We start from the raw sequence: 20,362 nt of genomic DNA, 5'->3' as shown, positions 1-20,362 counted from the left end.
CTTCCACCACACCCTGCTCCATTTCCTCTTAACTCCGCTCCTCCCCGGCATCATTGCTGTGTCTCCTCGCTGTGCGCCCAGCGTCTGGCAGTACCCAGCTCGGTGATTCCGACTCACCCAGGAGACACACCCCCAGAGGACTGCCTTGGCGTCGCCATGACGTAACCCTTGCGCCGTCGCCGTCAGGCCGGGGGCGGGGCCGCGGGTCTGCAGGCCGGCTGGGGGAGGGGCCGGCTGCAGGGTCCAGCTCTGGGCCTCCGCGGCCATCGCTGCCTGCGCGGTCCCTTGCCCTCGCCGGCTGCCGCCCTCCCGGGCCGAGTGGAGCTGGGTGGCGTCGGCAGCCTCGCTTAGAGGGGCACCGCAACTCCACGGGCTGCGCCTCCAGCGCAGCGCAATGTCAGGCACCGCGACAGCAATTTGAGTCCGAGGCCGCGGCCGTGGCGCTGTGAGGCGGCAGGGCCGGCCGGGTCCGCTCATGGTGCCGCCACGAAGCCATCGCGGGGCAGGAAGGCCAGGTACGTAGGCAGAGGAGGGCCCCGAAATCAACCCGAGCCTATTTGGGTGGGACCGAGTGGCCACGAACAACCTCAGACCCAGCCCTTGGTGACAGCCGCAGTACCTAGACCGAAGTGGTAACGGTCTGTGGGGGCGGAGTGTGGGGGAAGCTGACAGGGGCGTGCGAGTGTGGTCCAGACTCTGGCAGCTGAAGACTTAAGCACTCCTGCACCTCCGCTTCAGGACTTTAACTCACTCCCCTGGGAGGCGTTACTGGCTTAACAATTTTTTTTTTCCTCCTCCAAAAAAGGAGGAGGATTCCCTTTAACAGCTGTTTCCTCACTGCTCACGTGAATTGCGATATCGGTCTGAAATATCTAGATATAGTGAAATATGTAGATATAAGGTGGTTAGAGGAGGGTGCAGGATCTTTTCCCTTTGCCACGTAAGTGATTGAAAACATGCCCCCAAGACTCACAACAAATTACTTCCTCTGAGTCGAAGCCCACTCGAGATTAGGGACAGAAAAGACACTTAGAAACAGGCGCGTGTCTAGACCCTGTGCCGGGGATGGATTCCTCTGGAGAGAGGCTAATGGAGCTCTGTATCGGAGTCGAAGAAGCAATTTTCCAGTAGTTAATTAGTCTTATATATGCAGTTTGTGGAATGTTGCTTATTTTCCCCTCTCTGGACCATGTACTTCTCTGAGTATAATTTGAAATCTAGAGAGTACCGTCAATTATGCTTAACACACTTTGGTATTGTTCTTTCATTAGCGATCATTTTAAAGATGAGTAAAAATGATGCGATGAATCTTATTTTAAGCTCTTTCACCTCCAATTAGGTGCGCTGAGTTCTTCACCTCCGTTTAGGCTCAGATCTGCGAAGTTTTCAGGCAGTACTCTTGAAGATCTCAGAAAGGCCTTTAAAACAAGGTAAATTCTGCACCTTTTAATTACTGTGTGACTTTCAAATCTAGTTTGTTAGCTAATTAGTTAACAAATGACAGATGTTCCCGTTATACTGATTTTCTCATTTTTATGGTTATTTTTAAAATCCTCTCTGCATTTTCTAAAAAACAGACTGCAAATGGTGTGTGTATTTATCATGAACCGAATGAACTCCCAGAGCAGTGGCTTCAGTCAGCGCAGGCGAATGGCTCTTGGAATTGTTATTCTCCTACTTGTTGATGTGATATGGGTCGCATCCTCAGAACTTACTTCGGTATGTAGTCCTTGTCTTGAAATGATGTTGTATAATAATATTCCTGTTAATCTATAGTATTATCTCTAGTCATTACTATCTCTCATGCTTACCTAAGGCAGTATTTTGAATATTGTTGAATTATTTATGTTTTCTTTAGTATTGAATTAGTGTCAGTTTGTTGAAACTGAAAGGATATTGCTTGTTGTTTCATACAGTTTTCTTGTATATTTTAGGGGTAGTTATTTAGAAAGTGAGTGTAATATTTGGAGGTGTTCTGTTTTTTCTAAATTCAGTTTCATTCTCTATAAATACTATTTTCTAGAGGAACAACCGTCTAGAATGCAAAACCATTTGTCACCATTTACTAGAAAGTAAGAATGCTTTTGGACAGAGTGAAAGTGATCAGAGTTTCATGTACAGGTCACTAATGTGCACATGCATGCTTGCATATACATTTATCTGTTACTGATTCAAACATTATTGTAAAAGTACAGTGAATCCCTTTAATTAAATTTTATTTTGTCTTTGTTGATGACCTATTGGTAGTAATGTGGTATTTTGAATGAACAAGTTAGTTTTTCTTTCTATTTGTGTTACTTCATTCTGTTTGTCTAATGATCCTTATAAAAAGACAAGCAATTTTATTTTAATAAATTACTGCATTTAAACTTACATGTTGCAATCTTAAGGCTAATTTACAAAAGTAAACTAGCATTTATAAAATGACTTTAATTGTCAAAAGAAGCAGTTTATACTGCTGGTCATCTCATATCATAGCTAAGTAAATAGTTGACATTGACATATCCAATGAATAAATAAATAAATAGTCTTTTTGGAATTAGGCTCTGGAATACAACAGGTTATTTATTTTTAACTCTTTTATAACCTTTTCACTCTTCTATAACCTTTTTTTTTGAGATTAATATTTTGTGTTGTAAATAAAAAGAAATATCTTTAATGTTGACAGAGAAATAGACCTATCTTTAACATTTTATTTTAGTTTTAAATAGTTTGCTTTTTTATTTACCAAGCAATAACATTTATGGCAAAAGAGCACCTGATTAAATTATAATTTAGCAATCCATATCTAAGCAAAGAAAAAAAAAACTTGTCCCTACTTTTAAAAACTTAACATCTGTTAGTAAGAGGATATTTTATAATTTAATTTTCCAATAGCATATGTAATGTGTTTAATTCTCCAGCCAAATAAGCTTATCAAACTTTTGAGATTAATTATGTATTTCAAAAAAAGTCAATCTTTCCATTATGGAAAATATCTAAGATATAAAAAGTAGAGAGAGTAGTATAATGAATTTTTATATACCCATCACTTACAACAGTTATCAATTTTGTCAATCTTACTAACCTCTCTCCATTTTTTTCCTTGGAGTATTTGAAAGCAAATTCTACCTACTTGTCATTTCATGTAAAAATTTCTTCATATTAATTTCAAACTGAAGAGGACTTTAATTTTTTAAAATATAATCATTATCATTAGCATATATAACAATTAATTATAATTCTTTAAATATGGATATCTAGTACATATTTAAATTTCCTTGGTTGTGTCAAGGATATCTTTTTAGTTTAAAATCTAAAAAAGATCACACATTGCGTTTGTTATAACTTTTTTAAAAGAGTTTATTTATTTTTAGAGAGAGAGGGAGAGAAACATCAGTGTATGTTTGCCTCTTGTGCGCCCTCAACTGGGGACCTGGCCCACAACCCAGGCATGTGCCCTGACTGGGAACCAAACTGGTGACCCTTTGGTCCACAGGCTGGCAAATCAGTCCACTGAGCCATACCAGCCAGGGTCACTTGTTATAACTTTTAAGTCACTTTTATTATAATTTAATTTTCATGCCACTTTTATCATGCCATTGATTTGTTGGAGAAACAATACCATTTTTCCTGTGGGAGATATCACTCTGTCTTCGTCTGTTTGGGGTGCTTTAGCAAGACTACCATAGACTGGGTAGCTCAAACAACAAACATTTATTTCTCACAATTCTGGAGGCTGAAAAGTCCAAGATCAAAACCCAGGCTCATTCCGTGTCTGGTGTAAAGCCTCTTCCTAGTTCTGAGATGGCAGTCTTCTCCTCGCAAGGCAGAAGGGGTGGGAGACTCTTAGGATTCTCTTCTGTGTGGCACTAATCATTTTCGTGAGGGCTTTACCTACAGGCCCCATCTCCTAATAGCACTACATTAAGGGTTAATTGGGATTTTAACATGAATTTTGGGGCGACCCAAACATTTAGTCCCTAGCACACTCTAGATTTGACTGATTGCTTCCTTGGGGTGTCATTTAACTTAATCCTTTTTCTCTTTTATTTCCTGTACAGTAGAACCTCAATTCTTGACCTTAATTCATTCCAGAAGGCTGTTTGAGAAGCAATTTGTTCAAAAACTGAATCATTTTTTTCCATTACAAATAATGTAAATTAAATTAATTTGTTCCAGACCCCCAAATGATTCCATTTTAACCTTTCTTATATACAGTACATCAAATATACTGTTTAACCTATAAATAAACACTTTAAAAACAAAAAGGACATGAAATGTAAATGAAAACTTAACAAAAAAGAAATAAAATGTTCAGTAAAAACTGAAAATTTATGTACACACTAGAACTTACCTTTAAAGTTGAGAGCTATTGATTACTGAATGTGGAGTAGAGGGATGGAGGGATGTTACTGTTTGGAAGAAGAGGCCCTTTCCATAAAAACGACAGCTGTTTTTCCGGGGTTCTTTCTCTTTTTTGTTTCTTTGCTCTACTAGAACTTGCTCCAGGCTCACTGGGCCCCTGTCTCACTAAAAACCTATCGAAAGATTGTTTTTGCCTGTGTTTTAACACTTGTCGTAAGTAAAACACCTCACTGTCATTCAAAAAATTTATGGCATGGTTTGCTATTTCCTTTTTGGGTGATATTTCTCAATAAAACTTTGCATTTCTCTCCATTTCCCAAGCATTTCCTTGATTAGTGAAGTAGGGATGGCCTCCCTTTCTTTTTTTTCTACCCCTTCAATTGCAAATTGAACAACTTAAGTTCAGGAACTGAGGTTCTACTGTATCAGCCTGTAAGCATTGTCAGGTCAAGAACCGAAGTTTTGTCTAACACCCAATACATTTTTTACATGAACAACTTTGTCAAGAACCAAAGTGTTGGAAATGGGAGATGTTTGAGAACCAAGGTTTGACTGTAAAATGGTAGTTAGATGTAAAGTCTTAATTAGATTCAGTCTCAGCATTTAGGAAGAAGAAACTTTGGTGGTACTGGGCACTTCCTTTTATATCACAACATGAGTCACATAACAGCTGCAAGTCTTACTTTAGGTGATGCCAATTGGAGAACTATAAAGTTCCTTATCAACCTGTAGGTAATAGTTGAATATCTTTATGATTATTTCCCAGGTAGAGTATTTCATTAGGAGTGGTAAAGTGGTGATTTTTCTGAGGGTCACTGTTTCTGGATTTATTAGCTGGAAAGGAATTCTTTAAGGAGAACTTTTCCACAACTGCTGTTTGGTTATCCTGAAACATGGTTAATATAGGAAAGGTTGGATAAATCTTGATTCTTTTCCTCTGTTTATTTGAGTAATGTTGTCTAGTAAACTTCCAGTAGTAACCATTGAGGGTTTTTTTGAGTGTGATAATAAATTCATGGATTTTTGTATATTTGAGGTTTCAAACAGTTGTAGTTATTTCTTGTGATGCTTAAACTGTCCTATCTTTAACAAACATTCTATTTGCTTTCTGGCACAAGATACCCCAGGCTTATCTGGTACATTTCCTACCTCATAGTTGGATGTAGTCATTTCTTCAATAACCCATGGTTTCTTTCATACAGAATGGTTCAGATCATTATATGGATTCTGGAGTTGTTCATTTCTCCAGGGCTGTCATTTTTTCTGGGTCTTTCAGTACACATAACTAGGACATTTTTTTTTTTAGGAAAGAAAAAAATCGTGGTTTCACACCAATATTTACAGTTTTGTGCAATTTCCTAATAACATTAAATTTCATGCAGTTTTCTTCATACACCATACTGTTTCATCGCCTTTTACTCTGTTTGGGCTAACTGTTCAAACAGATGAAGAATAGCTTTTCTTAGGAAACCTCCATAATATTCAGAATAGTCTGTCTCCCTTTGGTGCTTCCATGGTACCCTCCACACCCCTATCCTGATACTTAGCACATTATGCTGTGTACCCTCCATGTATATCTCCTTTCAGGAAAGCCTGTCTTATTTTTCTTCAGCCCCTAGCATAAATACAATTGCTTAGTAAGTTTTCAGTGAATGTTGAAGAGAACTTTTTTTGCAAGTTGTTACAGCTTTGTTCGGGGGAAATTGCCCATTTTATGCAAAGCAAATACAATATTCAGAAAGAAATTAAAATATTTTTATAATCCCTTTAGAGCCTTCCTTTCCAAATGAATTTCTAGAGTTAAAAACCGTGTAATGGACTTGTTTCATTGGAGATAAGTAATAAGGTTTAAAGTCTATGTAATTTTTTTCTCTACAGTATGTTTTTACTCAGTACAACAAACCATTCTTCAGCACCTTTGCAAAAACATCTATGTTTGCTTTATACCTTTTGGGTTTTATTATTTGGAAGCCATGGAGGCAACAGTGTACAAGAGGATTTCGAGGAAAACATGCTGCTTTTGTGAGTTTTTAATTTTAAGTGTTTGTCAGAGAGGGGGTATATTTTTTCAATGTTTAAAGACATATTAATTTCTTGAAGGACAGCCCAATTTTAAGTGGTTCAGTTAAGTGAGTGAACATAGCACATAATAAGAAAAACCTGCTTTTGTCCAAAATTTTAAAGGTATGCTTTTAATCACCTTGGTATCAGAATATCTTGTGAAAAATCAAAGGTACACAATCACCTTTTTCTTACCTCATGATACTCTCTGAGTTATTAAAAATTTTTGAACTGGCCAAAATCAAAATTGATGTGGAGAAGATGATGAAAGGAAGGAATAAGAAGAATATCTGGATCTTTGATCTTTTGCAGACCGGATGAGTATCATATAATTGGTTGTAAAGTTGATTGTAGAAGCAAAATAATTCAAGGTTTATATGTTAAAATGAAAATAGCATATTTCAGGGCATATTTCAGATGTTTGGCTAATCAAATTATATTCTTTCAATGATGTAACATAACATGCTGATAGAAATAGAAATTGAATTTTTGAGAATGAAGAATATAAAATTGTCTCTTATATCCTTTTTTTCATTCTCTTTTTCCTTTCCCTACTAATCTGAAATGTTATTATAGTCTTGTGAAAGGGGCAAAAGTTTAGGAATTAGGTGAACTCGGGTTTTAATCCTAACTCTTACTTAGATGAAATCTCTCAGCCTCAATTTCTTTAAAATGAAGATATAATGCTTACCTTGTTTGGTTGAATACTTGACATTAGCTGCTATTATTATTAATAATAGTTATATTCTTATAGGTCTACTGTGGATTTGTGATTCTGTGACTGACACTAGTCCTACTTTATAACATGAGTTTAATTGAACTTTTGTTCTGTTATCTATAGTTTGCAGATGCTGAAGGTTATTTTGCTGCTTGCACAACAGATACAACTATGAATAGTTCTTTGGTAAGTGCTTCTTTTCTCGTCAGGAATGGAGCACGTGGAGTTGAGTCGCAATGGGGAGGACTGAAATAGCTTTGATAACACCACAGCTATGTTAGAATATGAAAAAAATTTAACGTATGTGTGTGTGTGTGTGTATCAATATTGAGTGCTATCTATGATTATTTTAGCTTGGTACTCCCTTTCCTTAGGATTACCTGGGACCAAGAAAATAAGCAGTTTAGCCACCACAGAGGGGAGAGGGGAATGGAAATAGATAAGGAGTGAAAATAGTAAAGGGCAGTCCATTGTCCTTTGTTTCTTACCAACTTTGTCATTTAATGTTTATTATTATTTTATTTTCACTTAGAAACAAATGTATTTGCTTGACACTGAGAATATCTAAGCAGATTTCTCATTTATTCCATGAATTTTTAATAGTGCTTAATATGTGTTAAGCACTTGCTTTTGACTGTACAAATAGGGGCTTATGCTCTAGAGTGTGAGAACATATGTTTGGGAAGGAGAAAGAGACAGATAATAAACAAGCAAATAAAGCAATTAATATATTCACCTATTTTAGGCATTTATAATCTCATTGGAGAGATAGTACATAAAAATCTATTCTTTTTAGTCTGTCACTAAAACATCTTTTTAATGTATTGTTCAAAATGTAGTATTCTGAGAAGAATTTAAAAGTTACTGTAAAAGTTACTGTAAAATCAGTTATGAAGCACTAGCTTGGTGAACTTATTGACAGGACAGTTTTTTGTTTTCTTAGCTTCTAGAACCAAATTTGTATGCCAGGTAGGTTACCAGGTGCTATGAAGAGTTAGTGAAGCTTGGAGAAAATGTCATTTCTTTCCTCTGGGATCTTAAGCATCAACAAGATTATTATCAGTTTTCTCTTTCATTGTAGAAGGTAGAGCTGAGATGGCAGCCTACTTTTCTAACTACTCTTCTGCTAATTTTTTTGCTGCTCTCTGTAAGATGGGATATGGCACATAGTTCTAGACCAAATGGTGTAATGAAAAGTTCAATGTAACAAGGAGACTATGTCTATTTCCAGATCCTATCGTCTCTTCGTTTACTGAATATTTTTCATTGGCAGAATTCTATACCAGGAGTTAAAAAAGAAATCAAAGATATAAAACACAATTTTATGTTAATTTAAGAAACAGCCTAGTTGGGGAATTATTTCTTAAATATATATCATCTAAAGAATATTTTCAAAAACAGTTCAGGAATTTAGAAACACTTAAAAATACAGACCTTCAGAACATGGTTAGACAAACCTGACTTTAATTCTTTTGTCTACCACTGGGTTATTATATTTCAGCTTCTAGAAAAGTTCCTTTAAAACACCATTTTATAAGTTTGTTACAAGAGCTAATGAGAAGTGTATGTTTAACTGCTTTAGACTTGGTACTTGGTACATAATAACTGGTAAGTGGCAGCTATTTTTTTCTTATCTCTTAGTCTTATAAAAGTTTTCAGGAATTTTTGGTTTTAATTGAATCTTAAGTAAAGAGGAAACATTTTGGCAAATGTATATATATAGACACGCACATACTATATAGGTAATTACCTGTTGCTTGTCTGCCTTTCCCTTCAAACCGCATGATCACTGAAGACAGAGGCTTTGTCTATGCACTCTTAGGGCCCCAGGACCTAGCATAGCACCTGGTGTAGTGGGACTCAATATGTGTTTGTTATAATAATGAATGAAAAGGAATGGGAGATCATCTGTTAGTTGAGAGAGAGGTCTGCTTTTATGACATTTCAATGTTAAATATCATAACATACCAATGCTGTATTGTTAAACTTTTAAACTTTAAACTGATTCTTTTCTCTTATTGTCTCTGTGTGGATCATTTGAGTTTAATTTTTAAGTCTTGAATATGTATTTTGTGAAAGTTACACTATATAAACATGGGGATGAACAGCCATGTTTTGGATAGTATCTTTGCCTCCATACCATCCACTTAAATTTTAGCCAATATATCAGCTATAACATTTTTATTTATATTTGTTTCTGTTTCTATGTTCCAGAGTGAACCTCTGTATGTTCCTGTGAAATTTCATGATCTTCCCAGTGAAAAACCTGAGAACACAAGCATTGATACTGAAAAAAGTATGCAAAACTTAGAATTTTGTATCTTAGAAATGGGTAGAAATCTTAGCTTCATTCAAGCCATCCTCAAACCTAGTGATTTTGAGATTACCTGGCAGTTCTTCTGTTCCATGTGGTGTTGGCTTGGCCAGTAGTCTTTCAGAAGTTGGACTGGAAGTTGGAAATACTTTCCAAAATCAGAAATTTCTGTGCTTTCATTATATATATGTGTGTGTGTGTGTGTGCGCGCATGCACACACACACACATTTTTAAAGAATATTCTCTTCAACCATGCTATCAAAAAACTTGATAGTAAAGTACAGGAATTTTGCTGCTTCTGTGAATTAGTAAAGAATGCCAGCCTCAACATTGGGCACAGTATTTATCTATAATGTTTTCTTGCAAGGAATGGACCTATAGTGGGATATTCTGCATGCTTAACTGGAAAGTAATTCTTATAAACTGACTGTCTATGAGAAAAAATCCAAAGTTTTACTATAAATACTAAAATAACAATTATATTATAATTCTGAACTAGGCAGTTAGGTGTGGATACAGTTGCAGAAATCTTGTTTAATATCGGTCTTACCTTAAGCCTTTAAAAAATTTTTATAGATTAAAACGTTACTGTTTTGTGTCAGCAAGCTGCCCCAGATAATGCTCTCTTTTTTTTTTCTTTGACTCTTCAAGTCTGATCATAAATGGATTAAATAATATACATTTATCAGTAAATTAAAACTTGTGACTTTTGTTGGATGCGAGTGGAAACGTTTAATTTGTACTATACTTTTTCTTTTAAGCTCCCAAAAAGTCTCGTGTCAGGTTCAGTAATATCATGGAGATTCGACAGCTTCCATCAAGCCATGCATTGGAGGCTAAGTTGTCTCGCATGTCCTATCCTACTGTGAAAGAACAAGAATCCTTGCTCAAAACTGTGGGGAAACTTACTGCAACTCAAGTAGCAAAAATTAGCTTTTTTTTTTGCTTTGTGGTATGTCTTCTTTTTATTATATGTTTGGAACTTGAATTTTAAGACAGTATACATACCTACTATACTATTAAAGTGTGAGGCCTTTAAGTTGCTTAATCATGACTTTAAACTCTGTTGATTTGTATCACTGGGGAATTAGAGTATTGAACTTACTAAATGCTTGTCATACCTCAAAGAATTTAATGAATACTTGAACACTACAGCTACTCATATCTATTTAGAATTGGACATTGCCTCATGGTCAGAGTAATGAATTGAGTTATTTTACACTATGCTATATACAAAGGCTAGTAAATATCCGGATAAGAGTTTACTGTATATATTGATTTCTTCAAATAGTGTTTTTACAGTTTTACATTAAATTCATGTAAATATAGTCAAATATTTTAGCAAGTACTCATAGTAAACATTTTTATGGAATTTTTAGTAATATTGCTGATGGCTTCTCTTATTTTAATACAGAAGCTGAAAATATGCTTGAGATTTCCCAAAGAGTGATCATATAGTAAATAAAATATTATTTTGGGTTAAGCTGGAATTAGAGATTTGTCTGAGTTTGTGAAATCTCTCGTTTAGAATTTTAAAATTTAGAATTTCAAATATATATTTAAAAATGTATACATTTAAAAATATATATTTAAAAATATGTTATAAATATTTTTTTAAAAAATTTTTTTACTTCACAATTTGCCTCCTATTCACAATTTGCCTCCTATTCACAATTTGCATAGCCTATTCTTCTCCATCCTCTGCCTGAATAATCTTTATTTTAATGATACCTTGATTAATTATATTCAGCAATACAAATCAAAAAACCTTTGGGAATTGAAATATGATAATTATATGTATTAAAATTAATTTAAAGGCTCATATATTTTCATTACATTGTTATGATTTCTTTTTGCTTGTTTAAATGAGTGTAAGGCAAGACTAAGATTTATATATAACCTAATTTTTAAAGGAAACTTTAGTTGAAACATAAAAAGATTTATATATTCAAAGTTTAAAAAAGTGGGGGAAGAACCCCCCCCCACTTTTTTAAAAAAGTCAAGGAACATATAGCAAGGACTCATGGACAAAACCAAAGGGGAAGAGCTGAGGGAGGGAAGGTGGGAGGGGGCAAGGGAAAGAGGTGGGGGGAAGGCAGAGACAAATGTATTTAAAAAGTAAATAAATTAATTAAAAAAAAAATTAAAAAAAATAAAATAAAAAAGTGGGGGAAGAACCAGAGTAACTGGGTAACATGTGTCTGGGGGGCGGGGGTTGGCATGCAGAGGAAGCTGGCTGTAGAATGGGATGACTGTATAGGAATTTTGATTTAAAAGAAGAAAGCTATTTCAGGTGAGCACACAATTCATCTGTAGGCATAATGGCAAGAAGGCAAAAAGGAAAACTTCCTGAGTCACACAGTTTATTGTCTATTAAAAGGAAATACTGGTATATCTCTTCATGGGATAAAGCAAACTTTTCCCTAATTCAAAACTTGAGAGAATAGATTGAGGCAGTATTCTTTAGAGCACATTTACACATAGGTATGTGCAGATAATAGTCTTTTAAACATATTGTGGTAAAATATGCATACCATAAAATTTACCATCCTAACCATTTTTAAGTGTGAGTTCAGTGGCATTAAGTATATTCACATTGTTGTGCAGCTGCCACCACCATCCATCAACAGCACTTTTTTTGGTCAGTTTTATAAAACTTACTCTATACCCATTAAATGATAACACCCCTGTCCAACCTCCCCACCCCCTGACAGCTACCATTCTACTTTCTGTCTCTATGAATTTGCTGCTCTAAGTACCTCGCATGTGTGGAATCATACAGTATTTTTTTTTTTGTGACTAGCTTATTTCATTAAGCATAATGTCCTTATAGCATGTGTCAGAATTTCCTTCTTTTTAAGGAAGACTGATATTCTATTGCATGTATATACCACATTTTGTTTATCCATTTGTTTGTTGATAGGCACAGGGTTGTTTCCACCTTTAAAAGTCTTTTTAAAAAAAACATTAAGTTACAAGAACAGAGACTTATGACAGTTTTTAGTAAAGGCATTTCTGTAGAAAGTTAAGAGTAGTATATTCCAAGTCTGTAGCTTTTTTGGAAAGCTTACTTAATGAAGTGATAAAGTTAGATGAGGTCTAGAGCAGTGTGGTTCAATAGAAATATAATGCCAGCCTCAAATACAGGTTACATGTATATTTTTAAATTTTCTAGTAGACAAGTTAAAAAAAGAGAAACAAGCAAAGTTAATTTTAATACTGTATTTTTATTTAACCCACTAAAAATATTTCAACACAATATAAAAATTATTGATGAGAAAATGTATTCTTTTTTTAACTAAAATTGTAGGCATTTCAATTTGCATTGAATTTTAATTTCAGTCATTTCAGTTTCAGTTTCTACATTTTTATTATTGGGGTGACCGGTTAATAAGATCACAGGTTTCAAGTGTACATTTCTATGATACATGATCTGTATATTGCATTGTATGCCCTCCATACACAAATTGTCTTCTCTCACCATATATTTGGCCCCCTTTTTCTTTACTAACCCAACTCCCCTTCGCTCTGGTAGCCACCCAACTGTTGTCTGTGTCTCTGAGTTTCAGTTTTATGTCCCAAGTTAGTGAAATCATATGCTTATCTTTTTTTGACTGACTTATCTAATTTAGCATAATATCCTCAAGGTCCATCCATGTTGTTTTAAGTGGCAGTATTTCATCTTTTCCTATGGCTGAGTAGTATTCCACAGTATATATGTACCACATCTTCTTTATCCAGTCCTCTGTCAAAGGACACTTTGGTTGTCTCCATGTCTTGGCCACTGTGAATAATGCTGCAGAGAACATAGAGGGGCACATATCTTTGTGAATAAATGTTTTTGAGTTTTTCAGATAGAAAACCAAGAAGAGGGATTGCTGGATCATATGATAACTCTATTACTAATTTTTTGAGGAACTGCAGTACTGATTTTCATAGTAATTGTACCAGTTTACATTCCCACCAGCAGTGAATGAGGAGGGTTTCTTTTTCTCCATAACCTCTCCAACACTTGTTATTACCTGTCTTTTTTTTTTTTATAATAGTCATTCTAACAGGTGTGAGGTTGTATCTCATTATAGTTTTGATTTGCATCTCCCTAATAGCTAGTGAAGTTGAACATCTTTTCATATATCTGTTGGCTATTTGTATGTCTTCCTGGGAGAGGTGTCTGTTCAGGTCCTCTGCTTGTCTTTTCAGTTGGATTTTGTTTGTTTGGTATTAAGTTGTATGAGTTCTTTATTTATTTTTGATATTAACCTCTTGTGGGGGCTGTTGTTTGCAAATGTCATCTCTCATTTGATTGATTGTCTTTTTGTTTTATTGGTGGTTTCTTTTGCTGTGCAGAAGCTTTTGAGTTTAATATAGTCCCATTCGTATTTTTGCCTTCCCTTGCCTTTGGGGTCAAATCTGTGAAATATTCTCTAAGGCCAAGGTCCATAAGTTTAGTACCCATGTTTTCTTCTGTGCAATTTATTGTTTCAGATCTTATATTTAGGTCTTTGATCCATTTTGAATTAATTTTTGTTCATGGGGACAAACTGTAGTCTAGTTTCATTCTTTTGCATGTGGCATTCCAATTTTCTCAGCACCATTTATTGAAGAGGTTTTCTTTTCTTCATTGTGTGTTTTTGGCTCCTTTGTCAAAAATTATATGGCCATATACATGTGGGTTCTCAGTTCTGCTCTATTGGTCTGTGTGTCTGTTATTCTGCCAAAACCATCCTGTATTGATTATTGTAGCTCTGTAGTATAACTTGAAGTCAGGTAGTATGATAACTCCAGTTTTGTTCTTTTTTCTTAGGATTGGTTTGGCTATTTGGGGTCTTCTGTGGTTCCATGCAAATCTGCTGATTTTTTGTTCTATTTTTTTTTTTTTAAATGACATTAGAATTTTTATGGGGATTACATTAAATCTGTATATTGCTTTGGGTAATATGTTCATTTTAACTATGTTGCTTCTCCCAATTTGTGAACATGGAATGTCTTTCCATTTCAGTGTGTCTTTTTCATCTGTTAATAATGTTAATAATAGTTTTCAGTATGTAAGTCCTACACATCCTCTGTTAGTGTATTCCTAGCTATTTTCTTTTTGTGGCAATTGCAAAAGGATTCTTTTTTTTATTTATTTTTCTGAAATGTCATTTTTAGTATATAGGTAAGTGGTGGATTTTTGTACATTGATTTTGTATCCTGAAACTTTACTGTATTTGTTTATCATTTCTAATAGTTTTTTGATGGAGTCCTTAGAGTTTTCTATGTACAGGATCATGTTACCTGCAAGAGTGACATTTTTACTTCTTCATTCCCAATTTTGATGCCTTTTATCTCTTTCTCTTGCCTTGACTGCTCTGGCTAGGACTTATAAAACTATGTTGAGAAAGAGTGATGTGAGTGTGCATCCTTATCTTGTTCCTGATTTTAGAGGAAATGCTTTCAGTTTTTCACCATTGAGTATGATATTGGCTGAGGGTTTGTCGTATGTAGCCTTTATTACATTGAAGTACTTTCTTTCTATAGCCATTGTATTGACGGTTTTAAATATAAATGGATGTTGTATCCTATCAAATGCTTTTTCTGCATCTGTTGATAAGATCATATGATTTTTATCCTTTGTTTTGTTAATATGGTGTATTACATTGAACCATTTGTATATGTTGAACCATTCTTCTACCTGTGGAATGAACCCCACTTGATCATGTTGTATTATTTTTTAAATGTATTATTGTATTGGATTTACTAGTATTTTGTTTAGGATTTTTGTGTCTGTAATCATCAGAGATATTGGTCTGTAGTTATCCTTTGTAATCCTTGACAGGTTTTGGTATTTGGTATCAGGGTTATTTTGGCCTCATAAAATGTGTTACGAAGTACTGGCTCTTTAATTTTTTGGAAGAGTTTGAGAAGAATAGGTATCAAGTCTTCACTGAATGTTTGGTAGAATTCACTATGAAGCCATCTGGTCCTGGTCTTTTTTTGGGGGGGGGTAGAATTTTGATGGATGTTTCAATTTCCTCACTGTTGATTGTTCTATTTAGATTTTCCAATTCTTCACAATTCAGTCTAGGAAGGTTATATATGTCTAGGAACTTATCCATTTCTTCTAGGTTATTGAATTTGGTGACATATACCCTTTCATAGTATTCTAGTGTGATCCTTTGTATTTCTGTGATGTTGGTGGTACTTCTTTCATTCTGATTTTGTATACATGAGTCTTTTTTCTTTTTTCCGTATTGAGTCTAGCCAGGGGTTTGTCAATTTATTTTTATCTTTTCAGAGAACCAGCTTATGTATTAATTTTTTATGTGGTCTTTTTTGTTTTCTATTTCATTGAATTCTGCTCTATTTATTTATTTATTTTTTGACTTTGGGTTGCTTTTGTTTTTCTTTTTCTAGTTCTTTAAGATGTCATATTAGGTTATTTACTTGGGATTTCTTTTATTTTTTGAGATAGGCCTGTAATGATATAAACTTCCCTTTTATTACTGCTTTTATGGCATGCCAGAAGTTTTGGTATGTCGTATTGTCATTCTTATTTGTCTCTCTATATTTTTTGATCCCACCTTTTATTTCTTCTCTGACCCAGACATTTTTTAGTAGTATGTTGTTTAATCTCCACATATTTGTGGGTTTCTTTACTTACTTTTTGCAGTTGATTTCAAATTTCAAAGCATGTGGTCAAAGAAAATATGCTTGGTATGATTTCAATCATCTTGAATTTGTTGAAGCTAGTTTTTTAACTGAATATATGACTACCATTGAGAATGTTTCATGTGCACTGAGAAAAAATGTATAATCTGATGTTCTGGGATAAAAGGCTCTCTAAATGTCAATTATGTATATTTGGTCTAATGTGTCACTTAAGGCCAGTATCTCTTTGTTGATTTTCTTTTTGGATGATCTATCTAGAACTGCCAATGAAGTATTAAGGTCCTCAGCTATGACCATGTTTTTGTCTGTTTCTCCCTTTAGTTCTGTTAGTAGTTGCTTTATATATTTCAGTGCTTCCTGATTGGGTGCGTATATGTTAAGAAATATTATGTCTTCTTGATATATTGCCTCCTTTATCATTATAAAATGTCTACCTTTGTCTTTTGTTTCCTTTTGTTATCTTGATATCAGTTTTGTCAGATATAAATGTGGCTACACCTGCTTTTCTTTGGATGTTATTTGCTTGGAGAATCATTTTCCATGCTTTCACTTTGAGTCTAACTTTATCTTTGCAGCTTTGATGTGTCTCCTGAAGGCAGCATATGATTGGGTTTTGTTTTTGATCGAGTCTGCTACTCTGTGTTTCTTTACTGGTAAAATCAGTCCCATTTACATTGAAGGTAATTATTGTCGTATGAGGATTTCCTGTAACCATTTTATATTTTGTCTTCTGGTAGCTCTGTGCCTCTGTTGTTTCTTTTCACTTGTCTGTTGTTTTTGTTTGCTGGTATTCCATATTCACTTTTTTAAAAGCTATGTGTCATGTGTCTCAGTTTTGAGTTTGTTGTGTGTAGTACTGTGGGGGACTGTAGCCCCATGTGAGCAAGGCTCAACTGGAAAACCAGGAACTCTGGCTGGCCGGCATGAACCGAGGCAGCCCCCTGGGGAAATCAGGCCTGAAGAAAAATAATGCATTATTTTCTTTGAAGTCTGTCCTGCTAAGAAATGTCTTCTAGGTAATCAAGTTAACTTACACTGGATGTTTAGTTACCAAGCACAAGGTTGTCCTGACCACCTAGTGTCATGCTGTCTAACAGACCCTGATTTAGAGAGGTCCCTATGTTCTTGCAATTGTTACTTCTGAATAATATCTATTCTTCTTTGATCAACGTTATGTAACATTGATTGATGAGCTGTATGTGCATGCTATGTGCTCCTTTACCTGCTGAACTCAGTAAAAGCCTAAGGAAAAAGGAGACCCATCCCTCCCTTCCCCCTCCCCCTCTTCACTGCCTTGGGACTTCTTTCTGTATCATTAATTTTTGACAGTTTAATACAATGTGCCTTGGAGGAGACCCTTTCGGTTGAGGTAATTAGGCATTCTATTTGTTTTCTGGATTTGAGGATCTAGCTCTTTCCATAGGTTTGGGATGTTCTCATCAAATATTCATTTGAATGGGCTCTCCTTTCCCTTCTCTCTCTCCTCTTCTGGTATGCCTATTATTCTTATATTGCTCTTTCTGATAGAGCCAGTCAGATAGTCCTCATAGAGTCCTTTCTTCCTTTCTCCCTTCCTCCATCCTTCTCTCCCTTCCCCCTCCCCCCCTCCCTCTCTCCCTCTCCCTCCCTCCCTCCTTCCTCCCTTCCCTTCTCTTCCCTTCCTTTCCCTTCTTTGTCTTTCTTTCCCTTCTTTCTTTCCTTCTTTCCTTAAGTCTCTCTCTCTTTCTCTTTGCATCATTTCTAGGTTTCTGTCTTTAATATCCCTAATCCTTTCCTCCATCTGGCCCACTCTATTTCCTGTGCTCACAAGTTAATGCTCACTGGAACTCACTAGATGAGTTCTTCATCTCCAGAATTTCTGATTGGTTCTTTTTAAAGTTGTAATCTTTTTGGTAAAGTACTCATTTTGTTTGTTGATTTGTTTTCTAAGCACATTGGATTTCCTGTCTTTACTTTCTTGCATCTTACTGAGTTTTCTCAGAACTGCAATCTTAAATTCTCTGTTAAATTCACATATTTCTATGTCTTTAAGCTGTTTTCTGGAGATTTTTCATTTTCTTTCTGAGCTTCCTTACAACCTTGGTTATTCATGGTATTCGATGGGTTTCTTCTCTCTCTAGGCATCTATGTTTGAGTGGCACTTCTCTCGCCAATTAATGCAAAGAGGTCTTTTCCATTATTTTCCATTAGGTGGCACTGAATCATAAGTTTTTAGCTCTCTTGCACTTCTGTAGTTACTCAGACCTTCATGGGGTGAAGTTCCCTGGGTAGATGATTTCCTCTCTTTGGCTTTGGTCACCCCAGTCCTCAGGGGAATGTGGTGGGAGATAGGGCTCCACATCTGTGAAATCCCAGCACTGTCCTCTGCAGCCAGATACTGCCATCAGTGTAGCAATGATGCGTGGGGGTGGGGTAGGCTGGGGGGAACCCAGCTGGCTTCTATTTTGTTTTGTCTCCCTGGTAATGGCAACCTGGGGCGTCCATGGATTTCCCTTATACCCTAACCCCAGGACCAGTCACAGAGTACATCCTTTGCCTAGGGAAAAAAGTGATTTTAGTACCAGTTCTTGAGTTTTCAGATAATGTGCTTTGTAACTGGACACCAAGGGCAAAGAGATGAGCTCTGGAGGTTACGGGGCAGCCAGGGTCTGTGGCTTTGTTTCCCTGTCTCGTATTTGGACTGTATGACAACTGCAGCCACAAGGACTGCCAGGTCTCTGGGCTCAGCTGCGGCTCATGCTGCCCCCTCCTGCAGGAATGCCCGGTGAGTCTCTACTACTCCCAGCTGAAGGGAGTGCCAGCCACAGCCTGATTTAGGCTAAGCTCCGCCATGAGTTCCCGTTTTTAGAGCTGCATTCCTGGCTCGCTCAGGTTTTCTCCCTTCTCTCCTCCCCAGTTCATTCCCACTTGCCCACCTTAGATGTTTCAGTTCTGTGAATTTCTCAGCCATGTTTGTGTGTTGAGCAGGGAATCCTTTGTTGAGTATAGCTGTTTAAATTGTTGAAACTTCAAGGGAAGAGTCACCATGGAGATCTCTCCAGTCACCATTCCTCTCAATTTCAACTCATAAACATTTCAATTTAGACTAGATATATATTAATTGCTCAGTAGCCAATACGGTTATCAGCTAATGTAGCAGTTTTCATTTTTCAACTCATGGAACACATAAGCTAATCACTAAATTTCTGCAGCACACCAGAAAATATACTTTTAGCTAATCTGACAAAAATAGGTATAATTTTGACTCATTCACAATGGGCTGCTATTGTTATGTTGGCTGTTGTATTTTTTTTTCTTTTTAATTTAACAATGTAAGGAAAAAGAGGTCAGTACGTTAGACTAAATAGGTGTTGCATGTTTTAAAAATTCCTGAGGCACACTGGTTGAAGATCGCTCATCTGGGCAGTCAGAAGATGGCAGGTGGAATCAGAATAACTTTGCCATAGTTTATTCTGACTTTAGCCTTGAGGTACAGTTTAATCTAATATTGGAGATTTACTAGATTCTCATCTACCTGCTACCTTTTAGCAATGCTCAAAAATCATGTTTTTTTTATGGTATTTGCTTCATTGAAATGAAATGTAAATGTTAATAATTATACTACTCAACAAATTCTGAGAGAGATGAAGAGATGTCCCTCTCTTAACAGAGACATTATTCTTCAGTGGAATATGATTGTCCAGTCAGTATGTTTAAGTAATAGATGCCAAAAACAGACAAGTAGTTAATTTACCTTGATTGACTCAGCAATCTGGGTGTTTATATGCCCCAGGAAGCATACACTAGAATGTTTATAGCAGCATTGTTTGAAATAGTCAAAAACTGTCCTTCAACAGAAAACTGGATGAGTTGTGGTAATATGCATTAGAATATCTGACAATAAATGAACTTTGGACACACACACACGCGAGACACCCATAGACAAACACACACACACACACGCACACACTCACTAGGCTCCATTAAAAGAGGTTTTATTTCTTATTCTCTAAATCAAAATAAGCACAGGGTTGGGAATATGAGAATATCCTAGCCTAGATGAACAAAAGGGAAAAAAGAAAAAAATTATCATAGCTAGGAAACTTCCTTTATTATATCTAAAGATGTGAGAACTCTTTGTATTATGTCTCCAAAGAGGATCAGAGAAATGATCAGTTAGCTGGTAAATTAACAATTTTTAAATTTCCAAAGTAAATTTAGCCTTTTATCTGGCAACCTAGCTAGCTAGCTAGTTTCATCTATCCCCACAGGCATCATCATCTTCATTTCT

General features: G+C 35.8%; 1 protein-coding gene across 2 annotated transcripts in view; it reads left to right on the top strand.

The window, feature by feature from the left end:
* Nucleotides 1-209: 209 nt before the first annotated feature.
* SLC35F5 (solute carrier family 35 member F5) overlaps nt 210-20,362 on the top strand; it is a 42,101-nt gene continuing 21,948 nt past the window's right edge. For both annotated transcript variants that reach the window (XM_054574984.1, XM_054574983.1), the window contains exons 1-7: nt 210-515; nt 1,340-1,430; nt 1,578-1,719; nt 6,226-6,369; nt 7,250-7,312; nt 9,341-9,422; nt 10,203-10,393. In XM_054574984.1, coding sequence (XP_054430959.1) covers nt 476-515; nt 1,340-1,430; nt 1,578-1,719; nt 6,226-6,369; nt 7,250-7,312; nt 9,341-9,422; nt 10,203-10,393 — 753 coding nt within the window. In that variant the 5' untranslated portion in view covers nt 210-475. The remainder of the gene's footprint in view (nt 516-1,339; nt 1,431-1,577; nt 1,720-6,225; nt 6,370-7,249; nt 7,313-9,340; nt 9,423-10,202; nt 10,394-20,362) is intronic.

This window comes from Pteronotus mesoamericanus, unplaced genomic scaffold, assembly GCF_021234165.1.
Source record: "Pteronotus mesoamericanus isolate MK-2021 breed Mesoamerican mustached bat unplaced genomic scaffold, CSHL_Meso_final contig_27, whole genome shotgun sequence".
Lineage (NCBI taxonomy): Eukaryota > Metazoa > Chordata > Mammalia > Chiroptera > Mormoopidae > Pteronotus > Pteronotus mesoamericanus.
Note: the sequence above shows the minus strand (reverse complement) of the source record. Positions and strands in the feature narration are given on the sequence as shown.